Genomic DNA, 15,757 nt, shown 5'->3' with positions numbered 1-15,757 from the left:
AAAAGTAATATATTTCCATGGATGATCCAAATAAGATATCCGTCTCACAAAATACGATCCGTGAGACAGTCTCGTATGATTTGTTGCCTATCAAATAATATCTGCCGAAGTTCCTCTTGGGTGAAGGGCAGAAAGGAGAATCTGTTTGATCAAACATATCGTTAACACAATACCACAATTTGAAAACATTTATAAAAAAAAAAAAAAGAATTATGGCAAATCATATCATAAAATTTAAAAATAAACAAATCATATCATAAATTTTAAAAATAAAAAAATTTATCCCATAAACAATCTAAAGAGCTTTCTGACCCTAGAGAATTTTTCCGCTACTTCAGTTCCAGTGCACCGAGAGTTTCCGCAGGCTACTAGATCTGTTAATTCCTCCCTTTCTCCTCTCCCATCAGAGAGACACTGATTTAGCATGGATATGGCGTCTAGGGTTTCTATGCTCCTCCTCATCTTCTTCTCTTTATCCTACACCACTTTTTCTATCTATCAAGATCAAGTTGGACTCATGGATTGGTTTGTTCTCGATTCTGTCCGGATGTTTATGCATGATTGTATGTGAATTTTTAATTCGTTACTGTTGGATGAATTTGTAGATTGAATTATCCGTGTTTGATTGTGCAGGCATCAGCAGTACCTAGGTAAGGTGAAGCAGGCAGTGTTCCATACTCAAAAGGCGGCGAGAAAGCGCGTTGTCGTCTCGACCGAGGAAAACGTCATTGCTTCGCTTGATCTTCGTCGCGGAGACATTTGTGAGTTGAATGTTTATTAAATTTCCGTGCTCGTGATTTTTTTTACTTGGTGTGGTTCTGTTGTGAATCAGATAAGATATATGGTGATTTTCTGGTTGTGGTGCAGTTTGGAGGCATGTTTTGGGGCCCAGCGATGTTATCGATGAAATAAAGATTGCTTTTGGCAAATGTAATCACTCTCTTCTTTATCCAAGTCGTTGTTATCAACTTCTCAAGTAGCTAGATATTCCTAGTTTGTTAATTGGTGTGTTCATTTTTTGTATGTGTTGAATTGTGTTTGATTGTTATTTCCGCATGAATTGGTTGTTGTGGAGTGTCGTCGTTGTTGATTCGTAGAGTGACTAAGATCAATTACTGGGACTTTCACTAATATTCTGGCTCCCAATAAAAAGCACTCAGAGTTGAGAAACTCGGTCTTGTTGCTTCAAACCTACTTCAGAGGTTTTAATTAATCAAAATCAAAATGCGAAGACGCTGTATCGGCCTTTTGAATTACAGTAATATATTTTTCATAGTTACGCGATCCTATAACTATACTATACGCGGTTATATGTGACATATATATTTTACATTTTCGCAGATGTTATTACACTTTCATCGGGAGGAAGTGTCATAAGAGCTTGGAACCTTCCTGATGGCCAACTGGTGTGGGAGTCAACAATTCCAGGGTCAAAGGGTTCGAAGCCATCGTTATTAATTCCTGTAAGTGAAAATTGATACCATAAGCGTGACGGTGTGGCATACTGCATATCTAGGTTATGAATGTGATACTATTACTGTAATCCACTTTTCAGTGGGTAATATAATGGTAGTTTGACTAAGGAAACTCATATTTGTGTCACAAGCCAATGTTTATGGAGTCTTGCCATTGTTCAGCTTCGTTATCAACTTATGGAACAATACTATATTTATATTGTATGTAGCGTGGAATCGCATCAGTTAGCCTACAATTAATGACGTGATATGCTGTTGTTTGGTATAGGAAAATTTAAAGGTCGACAAGGACAACGTGATATTTGTTTATGGTAATGGTTTCATTCATGCTGTTTCAAGCATTGATGGCGAGGTCATCTGGAAAAAGGAGTTAGCGTCTGAAGGGTTTGACCACTTGTTAACTTTTATTACTTAATGTTTCTCCTTCTTAGAGTATACCTTCTGACCTTAATTGAATATCTCTTCATTTGTTGCAGCATTGATATACAGCAGTTAATTTATCTGGATGGAAGTGGTATATTACAGTCAGCAGGTTTATTTGGTTTATCTAAGTTTGATGTTTGTCAAATCAATGTTAAGAGCGGTGAGCTGCTGAAACATGGCAGCACGTTGTTTCCTGCTGGTTTCTCTGGGGATTTGTCATTCGTGACAGAGGATACTGCGGTGGCAATGGATTCCACTGGAACTATTTTGGTTTCTATACATTTCCAAGATGGAGAAATTAGCTTCCACCAAACCCCTGTCTCCGAACTCATCCAGGACTTTTCAGGAGCTGCAGTTATATTACCATCTGAAATTACTGGAACATTTATCATGAAAATAAGTAGGTCTGTGATATTTATTAAGGTGACAAATGGGGGCAAGTTAACAGTTGTCGGCAAGCTTGGTCATTCAGTTGCTTTCAGTGATTCTCTCTCTGTTTCGGAAGGTCGACAAGCTTTTGCACTGATTCAGCACGGTGATGGTGAGATTTTTCTGACCGTGAAACTTAGTAAAGATTGGGCGATAAATATACTGGAAGAAAAGATTAAGATGGATCATCATAGGGGTCTTGTCGATAAGGTCTTCATTAATAACTATGCACGGATGGACCATTCAAACGGATTCAGGGTTCTGATTGTCATGGAAGACCATTCGTTGTTGTTGTTACAGCAAGGTGAGATTGTGTGGAGTAGGGAAGATGGCTTGGCTTCCATCATGGATGTAACTGTCTCAGAGTTACCGGTTGAAAAGGATGGTGTATCAGTGGCGAAAGTTGAGCACAACCTTTTTGAATGGCTCAAGGTATGACGTATGCAGGGTTCCGCTTTCGTATAATCTCTCTGGAGTTTTATGGTGTTGTGCTTTAACTCAATATGTATGTCCTACTACTAAAGTTAGCATTAAAAATTTTAAACATCTAAACTGAGATGTAGATTCATCACACACCGTACTGCGTTATTTTTCCAGTAGGGTTTAGTCTTGTTCTGCTTTGGAAGTGATAGAAGAAAAGAAAAACAATGAACACTTACAAACTCTGCATGCTCTATTTTCTTGCTACATTTTGTCACGCAATGTTTGCATTTGAGTCGAGAAAATAATTGTAATCTTGCTTATAATGAAGGAAATTTGGATGCCATGTTTAATATTTTCTCTCTCTCTCTCTCTCTCTTATAATGTTCCTTTTTTGAAGTGGAGCAGTGATTTGACCGTTTCTTTTCCCTGTTATTCTTCTTTTGAAAGGGACATCTGCTGAAGCTTAAAGGAACTCTAATGATTGCAACCCCTGATGATGTGGCAATTATCCAGAAAATGAGGCTTCAGAGCTCTGAAAAAAGCAAAATGACCCGTGACCATAATGGTTTTAGGAAGTTACTCATAGTACTCACTCGAGCAGGAAAACTTCTTGCACTGCATACAGGAGATGGAAGAATTGTGTGGTCTCTTTTACTGAAATCTCTTCGTAAATCAGAATCTTGCGAGAATCCTAGTGGGATTAGTTTGCATCAGTGGCAGGATCCTCATCATCATGCTTTGGATGAGAATCCATCTGTTCTTGTTGTTGGAAGATGTGGGCCTGGTACAGATTCTGCTGGAGTTCTTTCCGTCGTTGACACTTACAAAGGGGAAGAGCACAATCATATGAGACTTGTCCATTCCATTTCAAGCATTATTCCGTTGCCTTTTACAGATTCTTTGGAACAGCGTTTGCATTTGCTTCTGGATGCAAATTCACGTGCTCATCTATACCCCAGAACTGCTGAGGCTCTTGGCATTTTCAAGCGTGAGCTAGGAAACATATATTGGTATTCTGCTGAAACTGACACAGGTATCCTTAAGGGTCATGCAGTGCAGAAAAATTGCTTTCTTCCCGAGGCAGATGACTTCTGTTTTGAATCTAGGGATGTATGGTCAATTGTGTTTCCCTCAGAATCAGAAACGATCTCTGCTACTGCAACCAGAAGTTTAACTGAGGTTTTTCTTCTCTTATTTTCTCTCCTACTATATATAAGCTTAGAAAATTTGGGCCGATGCGGACTATCATTTTTTCTCGAGAAATTTATGTTGTGATATCTGTGTGATTGGTTCTAATTGCCAAACATTTCTTGTGGTTATGGTTTGGTATTTCAACTGGCATCTCTGATTTGCGAACTTTCTGTGGTATGTTAAGGTTGTGATCTATTCAAGTTGTCCTCTTCATTTGAACACATATGACAAAGCTAACTTCCTGGTATTTTGTTACAGTGACCAATATTTTGTTCACTGCAAGATGTTAATTGTGTGTCGGCGTTCATTCATAAAACTTGAATCATGGATGATAATCATTAGCTACTCAGGTATGAGGAGACCGGTTGTTTGCTCAAGTGGGAGAGATGCTTGGTCTCAAACTTTGAAATCTTTCCTCTTAGTATGAGAATATGAGATAAAAAAAACAGTCTTATCTCCCCCGCCCTCTTATAACCTTTCGTTCTTTGTGACCATCTTCATCAAATATAAGGCTAGGTTGGCCAGTTACTTCGGTAGTTTGCTGTAAAACTTTCAAATGCTCTATCATTTAAAGTTGAAATTTATGGGAAGATGTGTTACAGCATTGTACGCAAGTATTAAATGCCCTACTTTCTTTGTCTGTCACACCTCTTTTGGTACAGTCTCTTGAAGTAATTTTGCCTAAATTGGATGCATTACTGAGTTCTGGATTTCATTAATTTCTATTTCGCTTTGCTCCTGGTGTGATGACTGATGGTTCTGAATGTGTGATAATTGCCGCTGGTGTTTCGATGATATCCTCAAAATTAGAATATGTGATAATTTCCCCTGGTGTTTCAACGATCTCCTCAAAATTAAAATATATCTGACATGAAATTTTGTGCGTGTGGTTAAAACTTAATCCTCATATTCAGTTTGTAACATGTAGGTTTTTGTGATTTATTCAGTCTGTTAGCTGCAGATGCGGCTCTTACAACACTTCCCCTTTCTTGTTTCAGATAGTTCATACTCAAACGAAGGTGACAGCAGATCAGGAGGTGATGTACAAATATATATCAAAGAATCTGCTCTTTTTGGCTACTGTTTCACCAAAAGCTGTTGGTCCAATTGGCTCAGCTACCCCAGAAGAGTCATCTCTGGTTGTTTACGTAATTGATACAGTTACTGGTCGTATTTTGCATCATATGACTCATCAAGGATCACAGGGTCCTGTACAGGCAGTAAGTTTTCCTTCCCTTGTATACATCTCCAGAAATTTGAAAAAAAGGGGACAAGAAGTTAAGCTCTTTTGAGTTATCAATGAACTATTTTTTTCTCTCGGGAGAGTGAAATATTCACAATGACTTTTTATTCTCTGAAGGTCTACAGTGAGAATTGGGTTATCTACCACTACTTCAACTTGAGGGCACATCGATATGAGATGTCTGTCATTGAAATATATGACCAATCCCGCTCGGTTTTTCCTTCACTTCTACTTTTCTTAAACACCTCTGGGTCCATTCCATCTGTTGACTCAGATTATTAATATATGCAGGACAACCAAGATGTGTTGAAGCTAGTTGTTGGGACACATAATCTGACTTCACCTATCACTGCTTACTCCCGTCCTGAAGTCATCACAAAGTCGCAGTCTTACTTTTTCGCACATTCTGTGACAACGATGGCAGTGACGTCAACAGCAAAAGGCATAACTTCTAAGCAAATTCTTCTGGGCACAATTGGTCATCAGGTTCCCATGACATCTCCATTTCTTGTGATATTTGTGACATGTCTTTCTCCTTTTTAAGATGTTTCTTCGCTCATCGGCAGGTTTTGGCTCTTGATAAGCGGTTTTTAGATCCTCGAAGGACAGTTAACCCCACTCAAGCTGAGAAAGAGGAAGGAATCTTACCACTTACTGATTCATTACCAATTAATCCTCAGGTGAATACAATTCTTCGAGATTGTCGGTAAAACTTAAGACCACTTCTGTTATGTTGGAAGTTGGAATAAATTTTGACACTCAGCACACACTGGTTTCCTTCTATTTGCAGTCGTATGTTACACACAATCTTAAAGTGGAAGGTCTCCGAGGCATTGCAACATTTCCAGCTAAGCTGGAGTCGACGACCCTTGTTTTCTCATATGGAGTGGATCTGTTTTTTACCCGGCTTGCACCTTCCAGAACATACGATTCTCTTACTGAAGATTTCAGCTATGCTTTGCTTCTCATCACAATAGTTGCCCTTCTTGTGGCTATTTTTGTCACATGGGTTTGGTCAGAGAAGAAAGAGCTTCAGGAAAAATGGAGGTGATTCGGAACACGTTAGAAACTCAATAGTTATCATATTCGTCAACAGGATCATTGTTGCCTTCTATATGCGATTTCGCCTATTGTGGCGAGCCACTTTTACAGTTCCCTTCCTCAGGTTGGTTTCATTTTTTTTATGGGTCGACGAATGTTACTACTCGAGATGTTGTAAAATCAAAATGAGGATTATTTAAAGCTACAAAAAATAGGTACCCTGCTGGTTTTAAGGACATTTTTCCTTGTAGCATCTTAGATTATTGCTGCAGAAGTCAGACAACTGTTTGTGCAAGTTACCGGGATTATTGAATTTTAGTAGTATTCACCCAATTGAGCGACTACGGAAATTAAACGTTGTCGTAGATTGGGACCCCATTTCATATTACATGCGATAGAGCTTTTTTGAAGTTTTTATTAAAAATGTTTGCAAACAGAGGCCTAAACTTTGTTCTAAAATCAATGGCTTAGTTCTGGAATCGGTTGTTCAGCTTTCAATGAAAGATGGTACCTGAACCGAATTGCTTGAAACCAAGTGAGATGGTGGTACTAGAACCGAATCGCTTAAATACTTGATTTTGGTTTCGGTTTTGACTGGTTTGAATCGATTGAACTGAAATTTATTTTCGAATGAAAAAATAACACCTGCTTTTTGGGTTATCAAACTATAATCTAATGGTTAAATACAAATTAGTATGAATATTAAATTTGTTTGTTAAAAATATAATTTGAGGTTGAATTTAATTTTTTTTAAAGTAAGTTGTCTATTTATATTCTAAGATGTTAACTCGAGATTATTACTTCTGAACCTGGTTACATAATACTTATTACGATTCCCATTTTGGTTTCTTATTTCTTGAAATTGAAATTGGATTTTGAGTCTGTATGAACGGTGTGACACTACTTCTGAGCCATCATCAGTTTAACTTTAAAACGTCTAATTTTACGACTTAACTTGTTGCAGGTGTAAAATAGAGGTGTCTTTTTTAGTATCAAGATGGAATAAAAAAATATACATATGTTTGAATGATAAAAAAATTATACATAAATTTTAATTACTATAATATTTTTTAATAATTCCATAATATGTTTTTTTTCATAAATGATTAGCTTTTTGTGCATGCCATGTCTACATGTATATAAAAGTTTTTAATAATTTTAAAAAAATCTAAATAAAAATAAAGAAATATTTTAGTACTTCTAAAATTTTGACAAGTTAATGAAACATAGCAGTTATCTGAATTACAATAAAATACATTTTTATGATATTTCTAATTAAATAAAATGGGCAAATTTTGTAATTTGAAAAGATTATTTAGGGTATTCGAAATAATGATACCAAAGTTAATTACTTGTTTAAACCACTCGACCTTACTATACAAAATAATAACAAACGACAAAAAAAAAAAACAGTAATGAACTATGGAGCAATCAATCATACAAATTCTCAAACTCAATAACAGTCCAGCTTGAGTCTAACCTAATGTAGACAAGCTATTTAATATCTGTGAAGCGTTCCTTTCTATTTGACAATTGGGATTCATAACCCAATGATGGAAAAAGAATAAAATTTGAAGAAAAATGAGAGAAATAGCAAATCTGTTCTTTGAAACTAAAAAAGTTTTCTAATTACCATACAAATAAATTGGCCAAGACAATAAAAAAAATAGGATACAAAACGGGCATGCGTGGAAATTATTTTACAGAAACGGACACCCAATGGACACCAGTATACTCAGCAAGAGAGCCTTAATACTCCGATGCATCATTCTGAAGACGATATCAGTGGATGAGCTGCTGCTACTTACACTTAATTGTCCAGCATTCACGAATTCATCTTTACCAGAAGTAATGGAGACATTCACGGACGAAGAGCCTGAGGAAAACAATTACAGATGGCATATAGGATGGGCTATCTGAGTGTCTAAGTGTTTTGATGGTGAGAACAAGTTATATGAAAAAAATTAACTTACAATCATAGTCTGCCCATCCGATTCTTTGACGCGCCAAATCATAAACAAAGATTTTATCTTTAAGAACAAGATCTGAAAAAAGAAAACAGCAGATAAGTTGTCTCAGTATTGGTAGGTGAACTTGGTCGGGAAACACTATCAGTAGAAAGAGAAAACACAATTCATGAGGTCAAGATCTGCAAAATTAGGTGTTAGAGACAAGATCTTTTGCTACTAGACAGAATGGAGGAAAGAAACACTAACAAACTATAATAGCATATATCTCAGCGATAAGATTGTACTTGATCCAGTGAGCAATGTTTCACTCTCCAAACTTCTAGTTGGACCAAATCAAGTTACTTGGTACAGCTTTGTGAGAGGACTGCATGCGAACTGGGTTGATGGTTCATGGTGGAGGTTTATTTTACCATATTCTTTTCTTTGAGTTACTTATTGTGCGTGCAAACTCAAAATTGAGGGCTTTAGGCAATTTTGACAATTTAAAATCGGGAAGCATCTAAATCATTCGAATTTTAAATCCATGAACTCGAACTTTTGTTAACATTAATCATTTATCCAGAAACAGGTACTTCGAGTCTCGAGAGAAAAAACAAAAAAAAAAAAAACTCAAAGTTGACAACCTTAAGTACACATGGGACACATAATCAGTTGCTAAAACTGCAGAAGTTTTGAGGGTACCAGGAGTTTCAACGAGCTAAAAACAAATATTTACAGGAAACTATATTATAATTTAAAAAAAAAAACTAAAAAGAATTTGTAATCAGGTACCAACCTCCTAAAATTGTTGTGCCTTGATTCTGAACTTTGATGAAGCCCATGCACCACATCGAAGCACCGTCCTGGAAAAATAATAGCATGTAAGTTACTTCCCAACAATAAACTGCTAACTTTCAATAATCAAAAAAGCTTTTGCAAAATACTGTAGAGAGAAGTAAAACACTCACGACAAATCCCATGTAAACAAGGTAGTCAACTGGCCTCAAAACTAAGGATGCACCCCCAGCAAAATTGAAGGCAACAGGTGGAAACATATCAATTACACTGTTTTCAGAATAGAAAATGATCTCATAAGTGCCAAAACTATCGTGCAACAAAATCTTTCACGATAAGATAACAACTGGACATCGAGGGACGAAATGGACCTAGTGGAGACTAGATAGCATTGGTTTCCTTTGGAAATAATTGGTGTCACGGATGAAGAAAGAGCTGCAGTAACCTGCAAAACCAGTAGGACCTCAGCAAAAGACTAGCATCAAGTGTATGATCATTAATGGTGATTATTAAGTTTCCATTAGTTATCATTATTCAGAAGATTCAAAGGTGACTATCTTGTTCTTGTTGGTGCCTAACAAAAGAGTAGCATCAGAGTTTATGATCATCAACGACGATGATATGTTTTCATGACTCATCATTATTCAAAAGATTCAAAGGAGATTGCCTCGTTTATGTTGTTGCCTATCAACTTGAACAAACAACAAACAAAACTCCGTATTTAGAAAATTGTATTTGTCTAGGTTCTAGTGGCACACTTCTAAACAGTGTTTATAAACTGGGAAGCTGTTGTGTGATGCGCATAGATTGACACATTTATTCAAAGAAGTAAAACCAAAGTTACTAAAATCAATACAAGACAATTTATTTAGTTGACTTTTCCATCCTTGTGGGCACATGAAGTTATTAATCATTCCTTGTTTTTTCTAGTACTCAATAAAAAATTTCACTAATTAATCATAACTAGCCCCTGCATTGTACAACCTTTCATTTTAACCTATATGTAGATATTAAAAGGTCAAGGCACAATATAAAACTTCTCATATTTCTTCTTCCATGCAGTTTTTGCACCTTTATTCATATATCATTTCTAAGAGCCAGAAAAGTAAGCAGGCTATTTAATTTACTATCCAATTTCAAAAGATATTGGAATAATATTTAGGATTAAGTTTTAAGAAAACTGTAATTTTTTACAGTTTTTTTAAGCAGAACAGATAATCTACTTCAATGCAAGTGGGCTAAACAGATAAAATAATCTAGTCATGTTCACGGATTGTTCGATTCTTAAAGGTATCATCGATTTCAATTCAATTAGCACCAAATATGTTTTTTAATCATAAACCATCACTCATCAATGTGACGGTATACTAATAAAAGGTTTTAGTCATCCTAAAAGGAGATAATGATAAATATCATTCACATTCATATATAGAGAGCAAAGATGACCTGGAAATCACTGACAATGTACGTGCAAAATAAAACTGCTCATATTGAATATAATTCATGATAAGAGAGACAAGGTATGAAGGGGTTGATGAAGATATACTTACAGCAGTGACAAAAGGCTCATAAGCTGCTTCCACAAGGTATGCCAAAGTTGTTCCAGAATCAACTATGGTTCCTTGGTTACCTGAAGTGGTAAACACTGCTGGATCAATAGGTAATAACTGCCCATTGACAGCAATGTTCTGCAGGTATAAATTATAATGAGGCCTGAAAGATTAGAGATAAAGATTCATCATACTGATAAACTTAAAAAAGCAGAATCATCATAATGAACTACCAACCACTTTGAATAAAAAAGAATATCAAAAGACATATAGTATCATATTTCTCTTCTTCAAAGCAGTGTGAAAGAAGCAATGATGTGCTAATACTACAATAAATTACGAAGCTTAGAAATAGATAAGATAGATTGATGTAGCATGATGTCTAATGAAAATTTTCACATTTTAACACTCCAGAAAGCAGATGGAATGATAACCATTGTGAACGATCATAAAGACATTAGCTAAATGATAACCATAGGGGGCAAAGGACCAGAAGCAATATCCACCAAAAACATAAGAGAATTTGAACACATTTAGGAGAAGAGTAGAGAAAACCAGCTGAACAATCCAATTCTATTTCGTTTCTATGACTGGCAGAAACTCTGTAGACCATTTACTTCTGAATCACATTTTTTACGAACAATTATTCAGGCAAAAACACTGCATGAATAAAAACAGAGAATCAATGCATGAGCTTTTGAATATATGAGGATGACATGAAATCTTTCAAGTTATTGGTAATATATGATGTCTTTGTGAGATCATATCAAAAGAGGGGAAAATGATCCAGAGTCTTTTGCCTATTGTACTGCACATGCCATCTCTATTAAATACAGATAAGAATCAACAACCGTAAGAATAATTAAAAATTTCAACATTGTTAAGAATACGTACTGTGATGGAACTAGGGGAGTATAAACAATTCTTGGATCCAATATCTCACCAAGAACTAGGATACCTCCGCCCATGCCTTCTCCTTTTAAGCAATGGGAAAATATTTTAGGTGTGATCCCACGTGATGACAGCTGTGAAATTACTGAAAGACCCTGCTGGCCAAACCCAAATATACCATCAACTGCTCTATCTGACTTGGTCAAGTCACCAAACAGAGAGGTGCTGCACCTGTAACAATACAAATTTTGATCTCTTTTTTCTATCAATAAATTTCATAAGCTAGAAACCTAAATGAACAAGGAAATAGAATTTAGCGACTGAGAACATATGTGATCTTTGAATGAATCACAAATACAAGGATTCAATCATATCACGAATACATCTGATTGCCGAAAAATGCAACACAATTTATTTTTGTTCTAGTGCTTAAAGTTGTTCGCACAGATGCATTGCAAAGGATCAGCTTTTAGTCTCCTATAAGAACTATACACATAAAGCCACATTTCAGTATACACGTGCAATGAATGAGAGTTTTCATAGGAGCACTACACACATACAACATTTTGATGAATACACATGCAATGAATAAGAGTCATGACTCATAATAACAGATCCCCAAAACAAACAATAGAAGAAGCACAATTGGGTATAACTGACGTATCCAATATTGTGCCAGATACAAACAAATTCACATTTGCATATACAATCATCCAATGGAAAGGTGGAGTAGCTAGGAGTCATAAACAAGAAACGGAAAAGTTGGATTTTTCAATGCGGTTACCAGCTTCGAAACAAAAGATTCATGTGATGACACTAGTTCAAATCCACGTACGCAAGTACAGGCATGCACATGAATACAGGTCATAATTACAGCAGACAAAAATAATAGTAAATGCTTCAAAATCAATAGAGCCAAAATGAAAGAACATATGGTCATGCACAATTATTAGTCAGGGTCGCAAGGACAAATTTCTCAAAAACAAATTACAAAATTATTTCAAACCCTACACACAGATAAACCCACACATAAGCATGCACTGATGCACATAAAATCCAATACAGATTATAGATACATCTTACCCAAAAACAATGGGAGCAGATGAATTGGCTATTAACGAGGTGCCCAAAACTGTGTCAAAGTAAAGCTGATCATTTACATAGAAACCAGCTGTGCCACTTCCATCTCCATATTGGAACATGTAACCACACTGATTACTTTCGCCAGAGCATTCAGCCGATGCAGTTTGCACTATGGAAGCACACATAGCATCTGAGCAGGAAATAGAAGAAACAGTTGACGAGCTAGCAGCATCGAAAAAATTTAGAGGAATCTGCAATTGCAGCTTGTTATCAATAGGGATCGAAATCCAGATTGCTCAAATGAAATATCTTATTAGGCTAATAGATAGTTTGAACGCAAAGATTAAGATATCGCACCCCCAGTCCACTATTCTGGGGACAATCATTACAAGAACTGCAAGTAACCCACAAGATGTCACTCCCAGTATCAATTTGCACGTTGAATTCTCGTGGTGGAGATCCCAACCTCACTTTGGTAAAATAAAGACTGCATTATTGAACAAACCATAGTAAATTATCATTCAACAAGAATATAAATCAACAAACAAACTAGTATCACACATGATTACAATGAATAATAAGGAATCGGACTAAAGACAAATGGATCACATCGAAGTTGAAGAATCTAGTCAGTCACATATAATAAGAATTATCTATAAATCTCACCCTGCCAATTGAAAACAAAAACTGCCCAAAGAGCCAAAAACCTAATTATCACAATATTTGAGGATCCTCGATGACTAATAAATCCAGCAATCAGTAACAGGAAACTCCAAGTTGATAACATCTACAAAGTTGACCGACTTCGACCCAAAATTTTTACTAACTCGACAAAAGTTTTGAAAGCATTGTCCCGAGTCATAGCTCCAATGGTCCTGAAGCTGAGGACCCTAGAGAAGCAAAGATAAGAAGCACCTGTTTTTATATTTTATTTTCCTTGTTGATTATGCAATTTGATTTCCCAAAAAATGATTTCTCGAACTCACTCACACACCTACAGCACCAACACAAAGATCATACAAATATCAACCTACTGAAGTTACTACAGATCAATCCATCGTTAAAAGAGCCAGAACATTGTTAACATAATAAATAAACATTAAACATATTCTGAGAGCTGCGTTACAGTTACCCAACGACGTAGGGATCGGAGGTACCAACAACCGGAAAATCCACTATTCCACCGGAGTAACTCTCGGACATTTTCGAGTGCCTCGCACTGTCCCGAGCTTTGATCACCTCTAGCCCCACCCTTTCCTGCACCGGAAACGCCCTCTCCAGCGGCAGGAGCCTATGAGTTCCTCCTCCGCCACTCACCACCGAGGGCAGCACCAGAAGCACCACCGACAACACCACCAATAATCCACCAGCCATCGCCGGCACCCCAAAATCCCACTTTCGTACAAAGAACACTGAAAAAATTCCTATTTTCGTCCGTTATACGTATAGAAATCAAGTGTAACTGAAAAAATCATGCAATTATATGTGTTCATTTGCATCCATTGTAGCTAGAGCTTCTCTTCTACAACTCCAACTCCATGAACAAGAAGCAGTGTTGATAATTAGCGGAATTAAATTAATTACTATATTTATACCCCCACTCAACAAGCCAAGGGTAAAACTGGCATCTTACTTAAAATATAAACATTTTCAACTTGTTCTTATTGTTATTAGTATTCATCGAATTTTTAGTCGATATATTTGGTGTTATGTTTCATATTTGCTATGTTTGGTAGACAAATTTTTAAAAATAATTTATGACATTTACAATAAATACTAACGAATTTGTATTACATAACTTTTTTCGGTATTATACAAATTTATAATTGGATAAATTATGATAAAGAAAATGTTGTTATATAAGATTGTATTATCTCAACTAATTACTTCAAAATAAAACAATTTATAAATTATTTAAATTAAAAGTATCAAAATTATAATTCTGTCAATATCATAAATATATATATAACCATCTGATATCAATCAAAACGGTGCAAAAGTCATGGATAGTCAAGGGGTCAAGGGTAAAATTGGGCTTTAACTTTAAATTATAATTATTTTCAATTTATTATATTATAATTATTTTGAGAAATATTGAGTGCGTAATCGACACGCTTGTCCTTTATTAGCTGTTGGTGCTACCGTTGGACAAGGCGTATGGTAGAACAATGAATATATATATATATACACACACACACACAAACACACACATTGAGGGATATATAATTATGGCTGTAAAATAAACCAGACGACTCGTAAACTTTTAGAATCGGTTCGAAAAATATCTAGTTCATATTCAAATTTATCGAATTCGAGACGAATTCGAGCCAAATTTATTTTGTCATATAATTCACGAGCCTTAATATTTTATTTTTATATTATATGTATATATATATACATTTCGAGCTTTCGGAACTTTTGAGCTTTCGAACCTTACTATTCAAATATCCTGCGAATAGGTTCAAAGATTTTCAAGCCGAATTTAAACTCCTACCGAGTTAAACTCGATCACAAAATTAAAAAATTCGAGCTTCGTACACTTAATTCGAGCTTTAATTTTTACTAATATTCGACTTCATCTAGTTCATTTACACCCCTAGATATAATGATACGCTTGAGTCTCGAAATTTAGAGCCTATACCTTATTTCATTCGAAACTTTTGTGTCAGATGAACTATAAATAATTGATTTAAAAATAAATTTGTTAATTCAATCACAATGTTTGTGCCACCATTACCAGAGCCGTACCTGTGGTTCACAGGGCCTGAGGCGGTATGTTAAAAAAAATCTTGTTGTGATAAATAACCATAAAGCTCAATTTACAAATTAAAAATAACCAAATAATAGATATAAGGAAAATATAATTTACGAGTTATATATTTATATTTTTGCGATTTTTTTCTTCGTGCGCCACAACATCAACATGACTCTAACGTAATGCAGTATCATATGAATAATTATATTGGAAAAAGATTGAAATTGGTAAAAATTATAAGATATGTTGCTAAAATTGAAATTTATCAATATAAAATATCCAAATACAAAATGATAAATATAATGAACCAATATTGTAAAAATATATGATTTATTTTAAATAATAAATATAATATTTTATTCAAGAAAATAAAAATAAAGATATGTAAAATAGGTAAGTATCATAATTTTTTGTGTTTTATTTTTTGAAATGTGTCCAATTACATAAATTTAAGAAAAGAAGTCAAATAATCGACAAGTAAAATATAAAAGTTTAACACACGAGTTGAC

At 35.3% G+C, this 15,757-nt stretch overlaps 2 protein-coding genes across 2 annotated transcripts; one reads left to right on the top strand and one right to left on the bottom strand.

Moving 5' to 3' along the window:
* The first annotated feature begins 282 nt into the window (after nucleotides 1-282).
* Nucleotides 283-6,613, top strand: LOC142546304 (uncharacterized). Its single transcript, XM_075653950.1, has 12 exons — nucleotides 283-525; nucleotides 634-761; nucleotides 868-930; nucleotides 1,342-1,463; nucleotides 1,744-1,859; nucleotides 1,952-2,759; nucleotides 3,198-3,929; nucleotides 4,940-5,161; nucleotides 5,302-5,397; nucleotides 5,476-5,670; nucleotides 5,751-5,864; nucleotides 5,975-6,613. Exons 1-12 carry the CDS (start codon nucleotides 425-427, stop codon nucleotides 6,233-6,235), a joined length of 2,958 nt encoding a protein of 985 aa, XP_075510065.1. The 5' UTR covers nucleotides 283-424; the 3' UTR covers nucleotides 6,236-6,613.
* A 1,028-nt stretch (nucleotides 6,614-7,641) lies between these two features.
* LOC142546303 (aspartic proteinase 36-like) lies at nucleotides 7,642-14,038 on the bottom strand. The gene is made up of 10 exons (XM_075653949.1): nucleotides 13,626-14,038; nucleotides 12,851-12,980; nucleotides 12,494-12,744; nucleotides 11,414-11,641; nucleotides 10,520-10,682; nucleotides 9,341-9,414; nucleotides 9,143-9,239; nucleotides 8,971-9,037; nucleotides 8,199-8,270; nucleotides 7,642-8,101 (listed from the first exon to the last, which is right to left on the bottom strand). The coding sequence occupies exons 1-10, from the start codon at nucleotides 13,865-13,867 to the stop codon at nucleotides 7,926-7,928; spliced, it is 1,500 nt and encodes a 499-aa protein (XP_075510064.1). The 5' UTR covers nucleotides 13,868-14,038; the 3' UTR covers nucleotides 7,642-7,925.
* Between the last annotated feature and the right edge of the window lie 1,719 nt (nucleotides 14,039-15,757).

The sequence above is a fragment of the Primulina tabacum genome, chromosome 5 (assembly GCF_025594145.1).
Source record: "Primulina tabacum isolate GXHZ01 chromosome 5, ASM2559414v2, whole genome shotgun sequence".
Classification (NCBI taxonomy): Eukaryota; Viridiplantae; Streptophyta; class Magnoliopsida; order Lamiales; family Gesneriaceae; genus Primulina; species Primulina tabacum.
This window is presented reverse-complemented; position numbering and strand designations above follow the sequence as displayed.

Bases quoted from the DNA above. Each gene is read 5' to 3' on its own strand.
- LOC142546304 (XM_075653950.1), top strand. From the start codon at position 425: ATGGATATGGCGTCTAGGGTTTCTATGCTCCTCCTCATCTTCTTCTCT. The intron at 526-633 runs GTTTGTTCTCGA...TTGATTGTGCAG, and splicing joins CAAGTTGGACTCATGGATTG to GCATCAGCAGTACCTAGGTA. The intron at 1,464-1,743 runs GTAAGTGAAAAT...TGTTTGGTATAG, and splicing joins AGCCATCGTTATTAATTCCT to GAAAATTTAAAGGTCGACAA.
- LOC142546303 (XM_075653949.1), bottom strand. From the start codon at position 13,867: ATGGCTGGTGGATTATTGGTGGTGTTGTCGGTGGTGCTTCTGGTGCTG. The intron at 9,415-10,519 runs GTAAGTATATCT...CTGGTTTTGCAG, and splicing joins ATGAGCCTTTTGTCACTGCT to GTTACTGCAGCTCTTTCTTC. The intron at 9,038-9,142 runs GTGAGTGTTTTA...TTATTTTTCCAG, and splicing joins TTGTTTACATGGGATTTGTC to GACGGTGCTTCGATGTGGTG.